Here is a 19066-nt window from a genome sequence, read left to right on the forward strand (position 1 = left end):
TTCTTAAAGAAAATTTTGTCAAAATTTTGTTTCTATAGAAATTTTTGCAAAAACTTCATTTCTTTAGAAAATTGTGTCAAAATTTTATTTCAATAGAAAATTTTGTCAAAATTTTATTTCTATAGAAAATTTTGTCAAAATTTTATTTCAAAATGTTATTTCTATAGAAAATATTTTTAAAATTTTATTTCTATAGAAAATGTTGTCAAGATTGTATTTCTAAGAAAATTTTGTCAAAATTTTATTTCAATAGACAATTTCAAAATTGTATTTCTATAGAAAATTTTGTAAAATTTTATTTCTATAGGAAATTTTGTCAAAATTTGATTTCTATAGAAATTTTTGCAAAAACTTCATTTCTTTAGAAAATTGTTTAAAAATTTTATTTCAATAGAAAATTTTGTCAAAATTTTATTTCTATGGAAAATTTTGTTAAAATTTTATTTCTATAGAACATGTCTTCAAAATTTTATTTCTATAGAAAATTTTTCAAAATTTTATTTCTATGGAAACTTTTGCTAAAATTTTATTCCTATAGGAAATTTTGTCAAAATTTGATTTGATAGAAAATTTTGTCAAAATTGTATTTCTATGGAGAATTTTGTTACAATTTTATTTCTATAGGAAATTTTGTCAAAATTTGATTTCTATAGAAAATTTTGTCAAAATGTTATTTTTATAGAAAATATTTTCAAAATTTTATTTCTATAGAAAATGTTGTCAAGATTTTATTTCTATAGAAAATTATGTTAAAATTTTATTTTTATAGAAAATTTTATCAAAAGATTATTCTTAAAGAAAATGTTGTCGAAATTTTATTCTTATGTCAAAATTTTATTTCAATAGAAAATTTTGTCAAAATTTTGTTTCTATAGAAGTTTTTGCAAAAACTTCATTTCTTTAGAAAATTGTGTCAAAATTTAGTTCAATGGGAAATTTTGTCCAAATTTTATTTCTATAGAAAACGTTGTTAAAATTTTATATCTATAGAAAATTTTGCCAAAATTTTATTTCTATAGAAAATTTTGTCAAAATTTAATTCCTATAGAAAATTTTGTCAAAATTTTATTTCTATGGAAAATTTTGTTAAAATTTGATTTCTATAGAAAATTTTGTCAAAATTTGATTCGATAGAAAATTTTTTAAAATTTTATTTCTATGGAAAATTTTGTTAAAATTTGATTTCTATAGAAAATTTTGTCAAGATTTTATTTCAAAATGTTATTTCTATAGAAAATATTTTTAAAATTTTATTTCTATAGAAAATGTTGTCAAGATTTTATTTCTAAGAAAATTTTGTCAAAATTTTATTTCAATAGACAATTTCAAAGTTGTATTTCTATAGAAAATTTTGTAAAATTGTATTTCTATAGGAAATTTTGTCAAAATTTGATTTCTATAGAAATTTTTGCAAAAACTTCATTTCTTTAGAAAATTGTTTAAAAATTTTATTTCAATAGAAAATTTTGTCAAAATTTTATTTCTATGGAAAATTTTGTTAAAATTTTATTTCTATAGAACATGTCTTCAAAATTTTATTTCTATAGAAAATTTTTCAAAATTTTATTTCCATGGAAAATTTTGCTAAAATTTTATTCCTATAGGAAATTTTGTCAAAATTTGATTTGATAGAAAATTTTGTCAAAATTTTATTTCTATGGAGAATTTTGTTACAATTTTATTTCTAAAGGAAATTTTGTCAAAATTTGATTTCTATAGAAAATTTTGTCAAAATTTTATTTCTATAGAAAATATTTTGAAAATTGTATTTCTATAGAAAATGTTGTCAAGATTTTATTTCTATAGAAAATTATGTCAAAATTTTATTTTTATAGAAAATTTTATCACAAGATTATTCTTAAAGAAAATTGTGTCGAAATTTTATTCTTAAAGAAACTTATGTCAAAATTTTATTTCAATAAAAATTTTGTCAAAATTTTGTCAAAATTTTGTTTCCATAGAAATTTTGGCAAAAACTTCATTTCTTTAGAAAATTGTGTCAAAATTTAGTTCAATGGGAAATTTTGTCCAAATTTTATTTCTATAGAAAAGTTTGTTAAAATTTTATATATATAGAAAATTTTGCCAAAATTTTATATCTATAGAAAATTTTGCCAAAATTTTATTTCTATAGAAAATTTTGTCCAAATTTTATTCCTATAGAAAATTTTGTCAAAATTTTATTTCTATGGAAAATTTTGTTAAAATTTTATTTCTATAGGAAATTTTGTTAAAATTTGATTTCTATAGAAAATTTTGTCCAAATTTGATTTGATAGAAAATTTTGTCAAAATGTTATTTCTATGGAGAATTTTGTTAAAATTTGATTTCTATAGAAAATGTTGTCAAAATGTTTTTTCTATAGAAAATATTTTCAAAATTTTATTTCTATAGAAAATGTTGTCAACATTTTATTTCTATAGAAGATTTTTTCAAGATTTATTTCTTTAGATAATTTTGTCAAAATTTTATTTCCATAGAAAATTTTATCAAAAGTTTATTCTTAAAGAAAATTTTGTCAAAATTTTGTTTCTATAGAAATTTTTGCAAAAACTTCATTTCTTTAGAAAATTGTGTCAAAATTTTATTTCAATAGAAAATTTTGTCAAAATTTTATTTCTATAGAAAATTTTGTCAAAATTTTATTTCTATAGAAAATTTTGTCAAAAATTTATTTCTGTGGAAAATTTTGTTAAAATTTTATTTCTATAAGAAATTTTGTCAAAATTTTATTTCTATGGAGAAGTTTGTTAAAGTTTTATTTCTATAGGAAATTTTGTCAAAATTTGATTTCTATAGAAAATTTTGTCAAAATGTTATTTCTATAGAAAATATTTTAAAAATTTTATTTCTATAGAAATTTTTGCCAAAACTTCATTTCAAATTTTTGCAAAAACTTCATTTCTTTAGAACATTTTGTCAAAATTTTATTTCCATATAAAATTTTATCAAAAGTTTATCGTAAAGAAAATTTTGTCAACATTTTGTTTCTATAAAAATTTTTGCAAAAACTTCATTTCTTTAGAAAATTGTGTCAAAATATTATTTCAATAGAAAATTTTGTCAAAATTTTATTTCTATAGAAAATTTTGTCAAAATTTTATTTCTGTAGAAAATTTTGTCAAAATTTTTTTTCTGTGGAAAATTTTGTTAAAATTTTATTTCTATAAGAAATTTTGTCAAAATTTTATTTCTATGGAGTAGTTTTTTAATGTTTTATTTCTATAGGAAATTTTGTCAAAATTTGATTTCTATAGAAAATTTTGTCAAAATGTTATTTCTGTAGAAAATATTTTCAAAATTTTATTTCTATAGAAATTTTTGCCAAAACTTCATTTCAAAATTTTATTTCAATAGAAAATTTTATTTCTACCCATACCATCATCCTATCAATGGCATATCGGTTCATAATTTTATGTAGATTCCTCTATATAAACCGAAAAAGGAATAAAAGGACTTATATATGTACTTAGTTTGTCTTTCTTTATCTCACATAGACTGCTAGCTTTTAGAAGACAATTTCATGATGTTAGTAATGATATACTCTATTGGCCACATTTTAAAGAAATTTTCTTTGTGTGTACCTTTTCCAAGGCTTCCTAAAAAAGCTTATAAACCACAAAGAAGGCAGCATAGCGAAGCATTTCGCTTTTTTCTCGTATTCTCCTACCATTTGCTTTAGTCAACCAATGCTGTTTTAACAAAATAGGAAAAAAGCCTCAAAGCCCTTTTAAAGATCAAACATTTCAATTAAGGACAAACATCAGCATTTCATTCTTTTGTCTCGAATTATTTTCGAGGAAAAAGGAAATTCCCACAGCTTTGCAAAGAAAGGACATAAAGGAGAGCATTTAACCAAAGTGGCAAAGACAATGACACGCACGGCGTCAAAAGAACAAAACTTTTGACTCATCAAATTTTTTGAACTAAGGACTTAAGTATGCGAGAGGAAGTAAAAAAAGCAACGCGGGAAAAAAAGCAAAAAGCAACAAAAAGATGACAGCATAAAGTAGAAAAACCAAGGCAATCAAAATGTAAAAGGAGATTCGTAAGTCTTAAGGCATTGAGTTTTTGTGGTCTTTTTAGCACACCCAATGGAATTTTATAAATAAATAAAATAAAAAAATCGAAAGAGATAAAAATTTCCCTTGGTAGCCGAAGAAGGGTGAAACTCAAAATTAAACCCTTTAATTTAAAGTGGACGATTATTACTTTTAAATTATAGCAAACTATGTTTTAACCCAGAAAAAAGTAGTGAAAAATTTCCCTTTTGTATCCGGAAGTGGTGCAAAATTGGCGCAGAAGCGATGATTTTAATATGGGCTTGTCACAGGACGGATGTTCACCATTTCAACAGACGTTGCACTGAATTTGCATCACTTCTTAAGGTGTGATTCGAATCCAGTGATTTGGATGTGAATAAAGAAATTTTGTGATATTTTGATTAATAAATAATTTTTAAATTTTTTTATGATTTTTAATGCATTATAACGTTTGTCTGGAACGTTTGACATCAAATATTTTCAAAAAATTGCAATTTTTCTAGAAGGGATTTACCATTTTTTCGGGAAAATTTAAATAATTTGCACTATTTTATTAATTTTTAATCTGTTTTTAACCCATTTGAAACAATAAAATTTTAAATTTCCCATTAAAAATATGAAAAAAGCAAGTTATACAAAATTGACTCAAATGAACTTCCTGTGCAGTTAAAATAAAGAACATATTTGGGAGGACATTTTTGGAAGTTTTTTTAAAGTTGTGCCAAATTTTTTTGCTGGGAAATTAGTCGTAAAAAAGTACTTTCTCTCAAACAAAATTTTAGACTAACGAACATCGTTTGGGTCATTTCTTTTCGCAGTAAAAAATATTGTTTGGAAGAATACAATTTTGACAAAATTTTATATAGAAATAAAATTTTGACAAAATTTTCTATAGTAGCAAAATTTTAACAAAATTTTCTGTAGAAATAAAATTTTGACAAAATCTTCTATAGAAATAAAAAGTTGACAACATTTTTTATAGAAATAAAATTTTGATATAATTTTGTATACAACTAAAATTTTGGCAAAATTTTCTATAGAAATAAAATTTTGACAAAATTTTCTATAGAAATAAAATTTTGCCAAATTTTCTATAGAAATAAAATTTTACCAAATTTTCTATAGAGATAAAATTTTGACAAAAATTTCTATTGAAATAAAATTTTGACAAATTTTTCTATAGAAATATAATTTTGAAAAAATTTTCTATAGAAATAAAATTGCGACAAATAAAATTTTGACAAAATTTTCTATAGCAATAAAATTTTGACAAAATCTTCTATAGAAATAAAATTTTCTGTAGAAATAAAATCTTGACAAAAATTTTGACAATTTTTTTTATAGAAATACAATTTTGTATAGAACTAAAATTTTGACAAAATTTTCCATAGAAATAAAATTTTGATAAAATTTTCCATAGAAATAAAACTAAGACAATTTTTTCTACAACGTTTCTTTTATAGAATTAAAATTTTGATAAAAATTTGTATAGAACTAAAATGTTGACAAAATTTTCTATAGAATTAATTTTGACAAAATTTTTTATAGAAATAAAATGTAGACAAATTTTCTATAAAAATAAAATGTTGACAATTGTTTCTATAGAAATATAATTTTGAAAAAATTTTCTATAAAAATAAAATTGTGACAAAATGGGGTATAGTAATAAAGTGGTGGCAAAGTGTTCGATAGTAGTAAAATTTAAACAAAATTGAAAGTTGAGAAATAAAATGTTGACAAAATTTTCTATAGAAATAAAATGTTGACAAAATTTTATATAGAAGTAAAATTTTGACAAAATTTTCCATAGAAATTAAATTTTGAAAAACGTATTTTCTATAGAAATAAAATGTTGACAAAATTTTCTATAGAAATAAAATTTTGGCAAAATTTTCCATAGAAATTAAATTTTGAAAAACGTATTTTCTATAGAAATAAAATGTTGACAAAATTTTCTATAGAAATAAAATTTTGGCAAAATTTTCTATAGAAATAAAATTCTGAAAAAAAATTCTATAGAAATGCAAATTGACATTTTTAATAGAGATAATATTTTGATAAAATTTTGTATAGAAATAAATTTTTGACAAAATTTTCTATAGAAATAAAATTTTCCCAAATTTTCTATAGAAATAAAATTGTACCAAATTTTCTATAGAGATAAAATTTTGACAAAATTTTCTATTGAAATAAAATCTTGACAAATTTTTCTATAGAAATATAATTTTGAAAAAAGTTTCTATAGAAATAAAACTGTGACAAATAAAATTTTGACAACATTTTCTATAGAAATAAACTTTTAACAAAATTTTCTATAGAAAAAAAATTTTGACAAAATTTTCTTTAGAAATAAAATTTTGACAGTATTTTATATAGAAATAAAACTTGTAAAAAATTTTCCATAGAAATAAAATTTTGATAAAATTTTCTATAAAAATAAAATTTTGATAAAAATTTTCTATAGAAATAAAATTTTCTGTAGAAATAAAATCTTGGCAAAAATGTTGACAATTTTTTTTATAGAAATAAAATTTTGAATAGAACTAAAATTTTGACAAAATTTTACATAGAAATAAAATTGTGATAATATTTTCCATAGAAATAAAATTAAGAAAAAAGTTTCTATAGAAAAAAACAATTTGCCAAATTTTCTGTAGAAATAAAATCTTGACAAAAAATTTGACAACATTTTTTATAGAATTAAAAGTTTGATAAAAATTTGTATAGAACTAAAATTTTAACAAAATTTTCTATAGAAATAAAATTGTGACAAAATTTTCTATAGAAATAAACTTTAAAAAAATTCTATAGAAACAAAATTTTGACAAAATTTTCTATAGCTATAAAATTTTGACAAAATTATCTATAGAAATAAAATTTTGACAAAATTTTCTATAGAAATAAAACTTGTAAAAAATTTTCTATAGAAATATACTTTTGAAAAATTTTGTATAGAAATAAAATTTCGACAAAATTTTCTATAAAAATAAAATTTCCACAAAATTTTCTATAGATATAAAAGATTGACAAGATGGTGTATAGTAATAAAATGGTGACAAAATGTTCGATATTAATAAAATTTAAACAAAACTTAAAATTGAGAAATAAAATGTTGACAAAATTTTCTATAGAAGTAAAATTTTGACAAAATTTTCTATAGAAATAAAATTTTGATAAACTTTCCTATAGAAATTAAATTTTGAAAAACATATTTTCTATAGAAATAAAATGTTGACAAAATTTTCTACAGAAATAAAAATTTGGGAAAATTTTCTATAAGCCTAGTACTAAGATCACGTTACTCCATACAAAAAACGTTAGCGCGGAATAAATGCGAAGTCTTTGTTTTGAGCATTTTCAAACTCATATTTAACAACCCTGGATTTTTCGCACGAAAAAATAGGCAGGTATATTATTTCGCATAAACAAGTTAAGATCCCTGGGTTTGAAACCCTATTTACGGAGATAGATGAAGATATTCGTTTTTCGCAGAAACGAACTTAGTACTAAGCAATAGAAATAAAATTTTGATAAAATTTTCTATAGAAATAAAATTTTGACAAAATTTTCTATAGAACATTTCTACAGAGAGTTTTGACAAAATTTCCTATAGAAATCAATAAGGATCAATGATTTACCGTTTTGATTTATCCATAAAATGATTACATAATTTAAATTGTTTTAATGGTCCACATAATCCTTTGGGTATTCATGCCACCCTTAGGCAATCTCCATATATCATTCCAGACAGCAGATACGGGCATTAATCTTTGCCCTTCAGTCGTTATGTCTATTTAAAAAAATCCTATCTTAATGACTTATAGGATCTTGAGGTTTTTCCTTTTTAAAAATTTGCCAAACGTTAACCCGCATTCCATTAAACTTTTGGAATATTTTTCCCTCTAAAGTAAAAGAAAATTAAAAAGTTCCCTTAGCCAATATTTGCATAGACACAAGAATTTAAAAGATTTTGTTCAAGTTGGCTCATACCCTTTTCACTTGTCACCAAGATTCAAGTCTGCAAGATCCAGTCTGCTTGGCATATCAAAAACCACCCGCAGTAAATGCTTTATGCAAATTAGAAAAATCTCAAGAAGGGGAGTAAAGCTACATTATGGAATGTAGATACACATACACACACCCACATAGGACAAAAATCAAAAACTCAAACCTCAGCGCCATTTTGATTTTTCCTTCGCATTATATTCACTCCCCTATTTAAGGGCCTCTTCAACTCTTGTGATGCGGGGGTATGGTATGCCAACTGTTTTGCGCAAAGTCAGCATGGAATGGAAATCTCTTAGCTGACTTAGGCAACATCCAACTACAAGTGAGGGTTACTATGATGATTTTAGGGAGTATATGTGACATGGAAGAGAAGGTTTATTGAAAAAGAAAAAACAATAAAAATATAACTATGAAGATAAATTTTTTGGCTTGATAACCTATTGGAGTGATTAGTCCGGAAAATGGTACTCAGAATAGGGAATACGTTTTTCTTTCATTCATCGAATTAAACAGAAGTATTTTAAATAATCTATAGAAAATTTTGTCAAAATTTTATTTCTATAGAAAATTTTGTCAAAATTTTATTTCTATAGAAAATTTTGTCAAAATTTTATTTCTATAGAAAATTTTGTCAAAATTTTATTTCTATAGAAAATTTTCTCAAAATTTTATTTCTATAGAATATGTTGTCAAAATTTTATTCGTAGAGAATATTGTGGTAAAATTTTATTTCAATAGAATGTTGGGGCCGAAATTTTATTTCTGTAGAAAATTTTTGTCAACATTTTATTCCTGTAGAAAGTTTTGTTAAAATTTATTTCTAAAAAAAATTTTGTTAAAATTTATTTCTAAAGAAAATTTTGTTAAAATTTATTTCTAAAGAAAATTTTGACAACATTTTATTTCTTTAGAAAATTTTTGCAAAATTTTATTTTTATAGAAAATTTTGTCAAATTTTTATTTCTATAGAATATTTTGTCAAAATTTTATTTCTATAGAATATTTTGTCAAAATTTTATTTCTTTAGAAAATTATGTCAAAATTGTGCAAAATTTTAGTTCTATAAAAAATTTTGTCAAAATTGTGCAAAATTTTAGTTCTATAGAAAATTGTGTCAACATTTTATTTCTATAGAAAATTTTCTTAAAACTTTATTTCTTATCGAAAATTTTGTTCTCTCTTCTCTCTTATCACTGAGTGTTGCCCGATTCCATGTTAATCTCAATGACAAGGGACCTCCTTTTTATAGCTGAGTCCGAACGGCGTTCCACATTGCAATGAAACTAGTTAAAGAAGCTTTGAAACCCTCAGAAATGTCACCAGCATTACTGAGGTGGGATAATCCACCGCTGAAAAACTTGTTGGTGTTCGGTCGAAGCAGGAATCGAACCCACGACTTTGTGTATATAAGGCGGGCATGCTAACCATTGCACCACCGCGGGCATGCTAACCATTGCAAAATTTTGTCCAAATTTTATTTCTATAGAAAAGTTTCTCAAAATTCTATTTCTATAGAAAATTTTGTCAATTTTTTTTTATTGACAATTTTGCTAAAATTTATTTCTATAGAATATTTTGTTAAAATTTTATTTCTATAGAAAATTTTTGCAAACTTTTATTTATTTTATTTTATTTATTATTTATAGATAATTGTGTCAAAATTTCAATTTCTAGAGAAAATTTTGTCAAAAATTTATTTCTGATAGAAAAGTTTGTCAAAATTTTATTTCTATAAGAAATTTTTTCAAAAATTTATTTGTTTATTAAAGCTGAGATCAAAACAACAAATATGATTGAAGTACAAACCAACAATAGAAAACGAAAATTTTATTTCTCTAGAAAATTTTGTCAACATTTTATTTCTATAGAAAATTTTGTCAAAATTTTATTTTAATAGAAAATTTTGTCAAAATTTTATTTTAATAGAAAATTTTGTCAAAATTTTATTTTAATAGAAAATTTTGTCAAAATTTTATTTTAATAGAAAATTTTTGCAAAATTTTATTTCTATAGAAATTTTTATTTCTTTAGAAAATTTTGTCAAAATTTTATTTCCATAGAAAATTTTGTCAAAATTTTATTTTAATAGAAAATTTTTGCAAAATTTTATTTCTATAGAAAATTTTTTTCAACATTTTATTTCTATAGAAAATTTTATAACAATTTTTTGGCTATTGAAAATTTTATAACAACTTTTTGTTCTATCGAAAATTTTTGTCAAAATTGTATTTCTATAGAAAATTTTTGTCAAAATTGTATTTCTATAGAAAAATTTTGTCAAAATTGTATTTCTATAGAACATTTTTTCAAAATTGTATTTATAAAGAAAATTTTGTCAACATTTTATTTCTATAGAATTTTTTTTTTTAAATTTTACTATTATAGAACATTTTTTAAAAATTTTATTACTATAGAAAATTTTCTCAGAAATTTATTTCTATAGAAAATTTTGTCAAAATTTTATTTACATAGAAAATTTTTTCAAAATTTTATTTCTATGGCATATTTTTAAAAATTTGTTTTTCTATAAAAAATTTTGCCAATTATTTATTTGTATAGAAAATTATGTTTAAATTTGATTTCTATAGAAAATTTTCTCAATAAAATTTTTTGAATTTGTTTCTACAGAAAATTTTGTCAAAATTGTATTTCTATAGAAAATTTTCTCAACATTTTATTTCTATAGAAAACTTTATTTTGTATAGAACATTTTGATAAAACGTTATTTCTATAGATAATTTTGTCAAAAAAGTCACTTGCACAAATAAATCCGGAATATGGTTAGAAAATTTCAGTCTTCCGTCAAATTTATTTACCCGCCTTTGTTCTCTATTTTTTTTTTGCAGCTGTTCAACATGAGCGAGGTCCCCGAAAACCCAAATTGCACCCTCAATTGCATCAACATCATGGTGGTCACCATCATGGCCATCACCATCATCATCATCATCTCAATGGTTTGGCTCCACATCCCGGAGCCTATCATCCTCATGCAACCCATTTGCCTGTCTCTTTGGTAACCAATGTTTCCGCGTCCTTCAATTACACATCACACATTTCTACACATCCACATCCAGCTGCAGCAGGATTCCATCATGGGGCTCCACATCCCACGGCATTTCATCATCCCGGGCATCATGCAGCAAATTCCGCCGCCTCTGGTCATATACCACCTCCGCCATTGCCTTTTCCACCACATCTCTTGCCTCATATGCATCATAATCTTTTGGCGGAAGCCACAAGCAAGTTACCGGGCTTGACAGCGGCAGCAGCTGCAGCCAGCTTGGGGGCAAACAATAGTAGTTCTACGGCCAGTGGCACATCTGGCCCTATTCTAGCTAATCCCGTGGCCACCTATGACTTGACCAATAGTCGGGGAGATCGTGGTTCATCGGTGGGCAGTAATGAAGCTGCTAGCTCTACAAGCCTCGAGTTCTATAGGAAAACCACCATGGCTCACAATTATTCGTCACCATCACCTACAGCTTCCATACAATCGATATCTTCGGTGGGTGGACGTTCCTCATTGGGTGGGGAATCGCCGCGTGTCAATGTCGAGACCGAGACACCATCAGCCACACCACCACCCCTATCGCCCAGTTACAATTCACCAGGTCACCCGGAGCCTTTATCACCCTCGGATACCACAAACCATACTAATGCATCTGAATCGCCCATAACTTTGAACAGCTTGCCACACAGCCTTAGTAGCAATGGCAATAACTCCAATGGTACAATGGCCACAATTGTCAACAACAACAATTCGTCGTTTAACAATCGCAATTTAAGTCTACATGCAATGCACTTGCCGCCAAGTCAACACAATGGTGGGTCACCTCTATCATCCTCACCACCAAATTCATCGCCCATACACCTGACAGCTTTCACCCAGATAAGGCAGTCTTCGTCATCGGCCAACAATGCAACACCGCCACCGGTGGCATCAATATCAACATCTCTTGCATCTCTACATCCAAGTCTTCATACGGGCCTACTGGCAACGGCAACATCTTCCACTTCCTCGACGTCCTCTACAGCTCAGACGACATCTGTAGCAGGAGCATCAACCAGCACAACCCCTTCGTCATCACAGCAACAGCAGCAGGCTGCTGCCGCCCTCTATGCAGCCCGACAGAATGGTTTCATTGAGCTACTCTTAAGTCCTGACAAATGTCAGGAAATCATTCAATACCAAATGCATAATTCCATTTTATTTCCACCCTTGCCTCAGCAATTAATTGGTTTGGATTCACGCCTCATGTCGTGGGAAATGCTGCAGGAGACCACAGCTCGTCTCCTGTTTATGGCTGTGCGTTGGGTGAAATGTTTAATGCCTTTTCAAACATTGTCCAGGAGTGATCAGATCCTTTTGTTGCAGGTAAGTTTTTGTCAAGAGCTAATGGGTGGGGTTGGTAGTAGTAATGTAAGGGGTAGTGATGGGACACGAAATTTAAGGTTTTTGTACATGTTATCGAATGGAACTGGAAACTTGGCCAAAAATTATGATGCAAACAATTAAGGACTCACGAACGTACTCATGCTCTCAAAATTACTTCCAGGCTCACAAATATTTTTAGGATCGTTATGGTTGTGTTGTAATGGTTATCATTCTTGCATTGCATACAAAGAGTGGTGGGTTCAATCCCAAAACCAAAAAGTTTTTCAGAGGTGTTTTATCTGTTCGCATTGTATCGCTGTTCGCGTTTGAAAAATTACGCCACCTGCCGTCTAGGATTTACTTTAAAAGGCCCACCAAGTTTAAATTAAAAACGCACGACCCGATGCGATGAGCGTTATCGATTCGGTGGAGTTAACGATTCGTTATTCGTTCATTGGTTCGTCGTCGATAATTCGTCGGCATTGTCTCTCTTGGTTGATTCGTGTACTTTTGTGATTCGACTTCTTCGGATCGGATCTTCGACTCGACTACGTTGACAGATCGGCGATTCTGGGTTTTGAATTCGAGCACCTGAACTGGATGACGTTTTTTGGGCGTTATGAATTCGGTATCGTTGATTCCATTTGTCAATTCGACGTCGCTGACAGGTCGGCGTCGTTAACTCGGATTCCTTGGCTTAGAATCGTTGACGTGGCCTCACTAAGAGAGTCGGCGTGTGCTGAAAATTGCGGTCGTTTTTCTCCCCCTAGTGAAGACACTTGGTCCGTTTTGCTTGGGTTAAAACCTAATCCGCACCGCTTTGTCCAAACGGATAAAATGTGTAAGACTTCACTCATTATATCCGGTTGTGCAGAACAGTCAGAATCTCATTTACTACGAGTAGCCAAAGTAACAGCGATATCACCGCTACTTAATGCAGTCCCCTTGGTGTAGTCGCGTTTCTTGTAGCATTCGCCAATATCGCTTCTATATTCCTGTGAAGTAACATTTTCTAGATCCAGTATCACAATGGACTGAATAGTCTAAGTGAGCCTGATACATCGGGTTGCCACCTAACCTTACCTAGATCCAGTCTTTTTTAAAGATTACTTACTCCATGTCTTCCCAATGCAATCTTCGTATTATTAAAAGCGCCATCAATATCAGGAAAAGCCGCCAGTGTATGTCTCCCGTATGCCATTTATCTCTCAATATGGTATAGGGTTTGAACCTCTTAAGGTAGAATTACATACCATGCGTCAATCCGACCGCTGAAGAGTTAATTTTTCTCTTCCAAAGCAGCATCACGGTTAAAGTGCATCAAATCTCAGAAATCAACGGACGGATTAACGCATGGTACGTAATTCCGCCTTTATGCCGTCACACCTATGCCATAAGACTTATCCCACTGAGCTGTTGGAACTCTCCTTATCGTTTAAAAATGTTGTACTTATATTCAGACAGAATTTTACCGTGGTGCAATGGTTAGCGTGCCCGCCTTGCATACACAAGGTCGTGGGTTCGATTCCTGCTTCGACCGAATACCAAAAAGTATTTCAGTGGTGGATTATCCCACCTCAGTAGTGCTGGTGACATTTCTGAGGGTTTCAAAGCTTCTCTAAGTGGTTTCACTGTAATGTGGAACGCCATTCCCTTGTTATTGTGGTATCACAATGGACTGAATAGTCTAAGTGAGCCTGATACATCGGGCTGCCACCTAACCTAACCTATATTCAGACAAGAGCAAACTAATTACCGAAGCAATTGATCCATGAGCATGCTAAATGCCGAAGTAGTTCAGAAGCATGTTAGAACTCAGAACAATTAGTGCGGGCGCATGCTAAACGCCAAAGATAATGGCGCGACTGCAAGCTGAATGCCAAGACTTTTAGTGCGGAAGAAAGCAACTGCGTATGGGGGTTAACTTCTTAGGCCATGGGAACAATTTCAAAAGACTTGGCGAACTAAGCTATTCGAACTCTTCCTATAGTCGAAAAAGATTATGCTTATGTCGAGGTACAACCACGATGTGATTTGGAATTATTTGCAAAAAGCCAAACCAATAAGTGCAGATGCAAGTTGAAAGCCTAAGCAATCACAGCGAAAGCTATTGATGCGGATACAATCTAAATGCCGAAGCAATTAGTGCGGACGGAAGGTAAAAGGCAAATCAATTAGTGCGAACGGAAGGTAAAACGCGAATAGTTAGCGCGGACGGAAGGTAAAAGACGTAGCAGTTAGTGCGGAAGCAAGAAATGCCGAGACAATTAGTGTGCAAATAAGTCGACGCAGTTAGCGCAGAGGCATGCTAAAAACCGAGACATGTATCGGAGTTTTCTCGTCGGCTGAGGTAAGCTCGGTCGCTTTCAGGGTCTCCGTAAGAACCCACTAAACCTTCCGGAATAAAAACACAATTGTTTACCTCTTTCGAGATAAATATTAGTTAATTCAGTGTTAATGATAAAAACTGTTTTACAATCTACTTGCATGATATTTGACAATCCCTCCAATATGATGGGAGAAGACATTCGGGATGTCGCCTATTTGGTGGTCTTCGTAAGATGAAGAAGGAATTCGAGTCATAGATAATCGTAAGTACTTTGATTCTTCGGTTGTTTGATGATCGGGATTTGATGAGAGGTTCGGTTCGTTGATGAGTTCGTCGGTTTCTTAATGGTCGGTGGTGCTTGATTATTCGGCGATGTATGAGGACGTCGGCTCGTAGAGCTTAGGTAATTGGTGAGGTATTCGGTTCGTAGATAATTCATTGTCGGCGATAAATTGGATTCGTTAAATAGTAGTGGTGAGAACGTCGACTTATCGATGTTCGGTAGTTGAGGGGAATATTGGTTCGTTTGTAATCGGTAGTGGAGGAGAATATCGGTTCGTCTATGCTACGTAGTTCATGATTCGTTTACCATCGGAGGCTATTGAATTCGTTGAGGTGTGGACGTTTGGTCGTTGCTGAGTAGTTCGGCTCGTTGGTGATTGGGAAGATCGGCATTCGTCGATTTGTAGTTAATCGGGAACTTATCGATTTGTAGATGATCGGGAACTGCTGATGAGATCTTCGGCTTTCAGATGGTTGCTAGTGTGCTGCAGTTGATTGTTGTACAGACGGTGTGGCAGTTGTGTGACAGTCGAGATCAGCTTAGGGTCGGTAATCGGTCAAGATCGGTGTTTAGTAATACTGGCGACTATCATACAAACTACTACTACAGCTACTAGCTAATCTACAGAGAGCCCCAAGGTCTCTGTGGTGGAAAAGTAGGCCCGAAGGTCTCTGTGGTGGAACAGTAGGCCCGAAGGTCTCTGTGGTGGAACAATAGGGCCGAAGGTCTCAGTGGGGAAACAGTAGGTCCGAAGGTCTGTGTGTAGGTTAAGTTAGGTTAGGTGGCATCCCGATGTATCAGGCTCACTTAGACTATTCAGTCCATTGTGATACCACATTTGAGAACTTCTCTCTTATAATTGAGTGCTGCCCGATTCCATGTTAAGCTCAATGACAAGGGACCTCCTTTTTATAACCGAGTCCGAACGGTGTTCCACATTGCAGTGAAACCACTTAGAGAAGCTTTGGAACCCTCAGAAATGTCACCAGCATTACTGAGGTGGGATAATCCACCGCTGAAAAACTTTTTGGTGTTCGGTCGAAGCAGGAATCGAACCCACGATTCGAGCACCACGGTGGCTCTCTGTGTATTAATTATTTCGCATTTGGGAATAAATTCCTCAGACGACGCAAAGAAAATTCACCGAACTTCGATCGAAACGATGTGTAATGAGCCACTCGTAGCACGATCCCCACCTAGATGTATTCAGTAGATGCAGGTGTTTGTCCACAGTTGCAGTCGGTCGCCTATCCGAGCCGGCCTTTGGTGTGGAAAACGTCCACTATATAAATAATCCATACTCTGAAGTGACTGGGAATAAGTCGACGTATTTGGCACAGAAACATGCTAAAAACCTAGACACTTGCAATGAGCCACTCGTAGCATGACCCCCACCTGGAATTATTCAGTAGATACAGGTGTTTGTCCACAGTTTCAGTCGGTCGCCTATCCGAGCCGGCCTTTGGTGTGCAAAACGTCCACTATATAAATAATCCATACAATGAAGTGACTGGGAATAAGTCGACACATTTACCGCAGAAGCATGATAAAAACCGAGACATTTGGTGCTGAAGTAAGCTAAATGCCGAAGCAATTAGTGCGGACGGAAGGTAAAAACTGAAGCAGTTAGCGATGTAGTAAGTGGAATGACAAGAAACTTAGTGCGAAAGTAAGCCGATGCAAACTAAATGACGAGTTACTAGGGCGGAAGTAGGCGATTGCGTATGGCGGATGAACTTTTTAGACCGTCGGATCTATTCCAAAAGACTTTTCCGCCCAAGTTCTTAGAAATCTCGATATTGTAAAAAAATATATCCAACCATGATGGGGATGGGAATTCTTTGCATAGTGAGAGAAAAACCATGTAGTCAGAAACCACTATCACATAGTACTGAAATGACTCAGTACTGAAATAAAGGCAGCATAAATGCAGAGAAGGAATACGATCGCACCAAACATGTTTCAAGAGCATACTTTTTCACGGGAAACATATAAAATATTTGTCGCAACCATATTCCATCTTCGGAAATTATGGAACACCATGCATGCCATGTTTGGCAAAAATGTATACTTTTGCGACAAATTTATTCAATGTTCACTACAGAAAAGTAACATAATGCTCTTAAAAAAGATTTGGGGTGATCCTGATTACAAAATTTCCTTTGGGAGGAAAATATTTTTTTGGCTGAAATATAGGTTTTTCTATGATATTTTTGTTTACTAAAATTTTTGTTTAATTTCACTCATAATATTTTATAATGTTTCTCTGTTTATCTTTCTAGGAATCATGGAAGGAATTATTTCTCCTAAATTTGGCCCAATGGATAATCCCCTTGGATTTAACTCCCATATTCGAATCACCAATGATAAAAGAACGTTTACCCCAAGATGAAACTACTGACGCGGAAATAAAGACAATACAAGAAATTCTCCTACGTTTTCGTCAAATTGCTCCCGATGGCAGTGAAGTGGGTTGTATGAAGGCTATAGCTTTATTTTCTCCTGAAGTTCCGGGGTTGTGTGATATTCAGCCAGTTGAGATGTTGCAAGATCAAGCCCAATGCATACTCTCGGATCATGTGCGTCTACGGTATCCACGTCAGGCTACAAGATTTGGAAGATTGTTATTGCTTCTGCCCTCATTGAGATCGATTCGAACGAGTACCATTGAGTGTTTATTTTTCAAAGAGACTATAGGAAATGTTCCCATATCGAGATTATTGAGAGATATGTATAGCATGGAACCCACTGCATCGGTGGGAAATGCATCTACAAATTCGGCTCAAACAGGGTTAACAAATGTTGCCACAGCATTGGCGCAACAGCAGCAAGAAAAATAAATCGATGGCCATCGGTTGAACAATGGAAGTGCAATAGTCCTTAATGATGAGGAGGCTGATAGTGCCAAACCCTGTCAAGGTGCCATTGGAAAAAAATTTTTAATCCACTTCTATATCTACTTAAATTTAGGCAATGCTAAAATAATCGGAGATACTAAGCTTACTTATCTATAACAAAAGCTGTACGAAGATACACGCCTAGTAGATACTAGTGGCAAATTGAAAAATCCAACATTGTACGGACGATTGCCACAGTTTTCTATAGAAAAAAATTATTGGCAACATTTTGTATAGAAAAACAAAATTTTTTGACAAAACTTTCTATAGAAATAAAACATTTTCTATAGAAATAAAATTTTAACAAAAATTTTCTTTAGAATTTATTATGGAATAATAAAATTTTGACAAAATTTTCTATAGAAATAAGATTTTGAAAAATGTTTCTATAGAAATAAATTTTTGACAAAATTTTCTATAGAAATAAAATTTTCTATAGAAATAAAACTGTGGCAAAATTTTCTATAAAAATACAATTTTGACAAAATTTTCTTTACAAATACAATTTTTGAGAAAATTTTCTGTAGAAAACCAATTTCTGAGAAAATTTTCTATAGAAATAAAATTTTGACACAATTTTCTATAGAAATACAATTTTCTATAGAAAAGAAACTGTGGCAAAATTTTCTATAAAAATACAATTTTGACAAAATTTTCTATAAAATTAAAATTTTGACAAAATTTTCTTTCGAAAAACAATTTTTGAGAAAATTTTCTTTCGAAAACCAATTTCTGGGAAAATTTTCTATAGAAATAAATTTTTGATAAAATTTTCTAAAGAAATAAAATTTTCTAAAGAAATAAAATTTTCTATAGAAAAAAACTGTGGCAAAATTTTCTATAAAAGTACAATTTTGACAAAATTTTCTTTAGAGATTTTTTTTTGAGAAATTTTTCTTTAGAAAACCAATTTCTGAGCAAATTTTCTATAGAAATAAAATTTTGACACAATTTTCTATAGAAATAAAATTTTGACACAATTTTCTATAGAAATAAAATTTTCTAAAGAAGAAAGACAATTTTGACAAAATTTTCAGTAGAAAAAAAATTTTGACATAATTTTCGATAGAAATAAAATTTTGATGGAATTTTCTTTACAAATAAAATTTTAACAGAATTTTCTATGGAAAC

At 29.8% G+C, this 19066-nt stretch overlaps 1 protein-coding gene across 1 annotated transcript in view; it reads left to right on the top strand.

Annotated features, from left to right (window-relative positions):
• dsf (nuclear receptor dissatisfaction) overlaps positions 1–17900 on the top strand; it is a gene marked incomplete at its 5' end in the record, with an annotated part of 97622 nt that extends 79722 nt beyond the window's left edge. The window contains 3 exons of the mRNA XM_075294322.1: positions 10898–11347; positions 11459–12426; positions 17321–17900. Of these exons, the coding sequence (XP_075150437.1) occupies positions 10898–11347; positions 11459–12426; positions 17321–17878 (1976 nt within the window). The remainder of the gene's footprint in view (positions 1–10897; positions 11348–11458; positions 12427–17320) is intronic.
• Positions 17901–19066: the final 1166 nt, after the last annotated feature.

The sequence above is a fragment of the Haematobia irritans genome, chromosome 2 (assembly GCF_050003625.1).
Source record: "Haematobia irritans isolate KBUSLIRL chromosome 2, ASM5000362v1, whole genome shotgun sequence".
Classification (NCBI taxonomy): Eukaryota; Metazoa; Arthropoda; class Insecta; order Diptera; family Muscidae; genus Haematobia; species Haematobia irritans.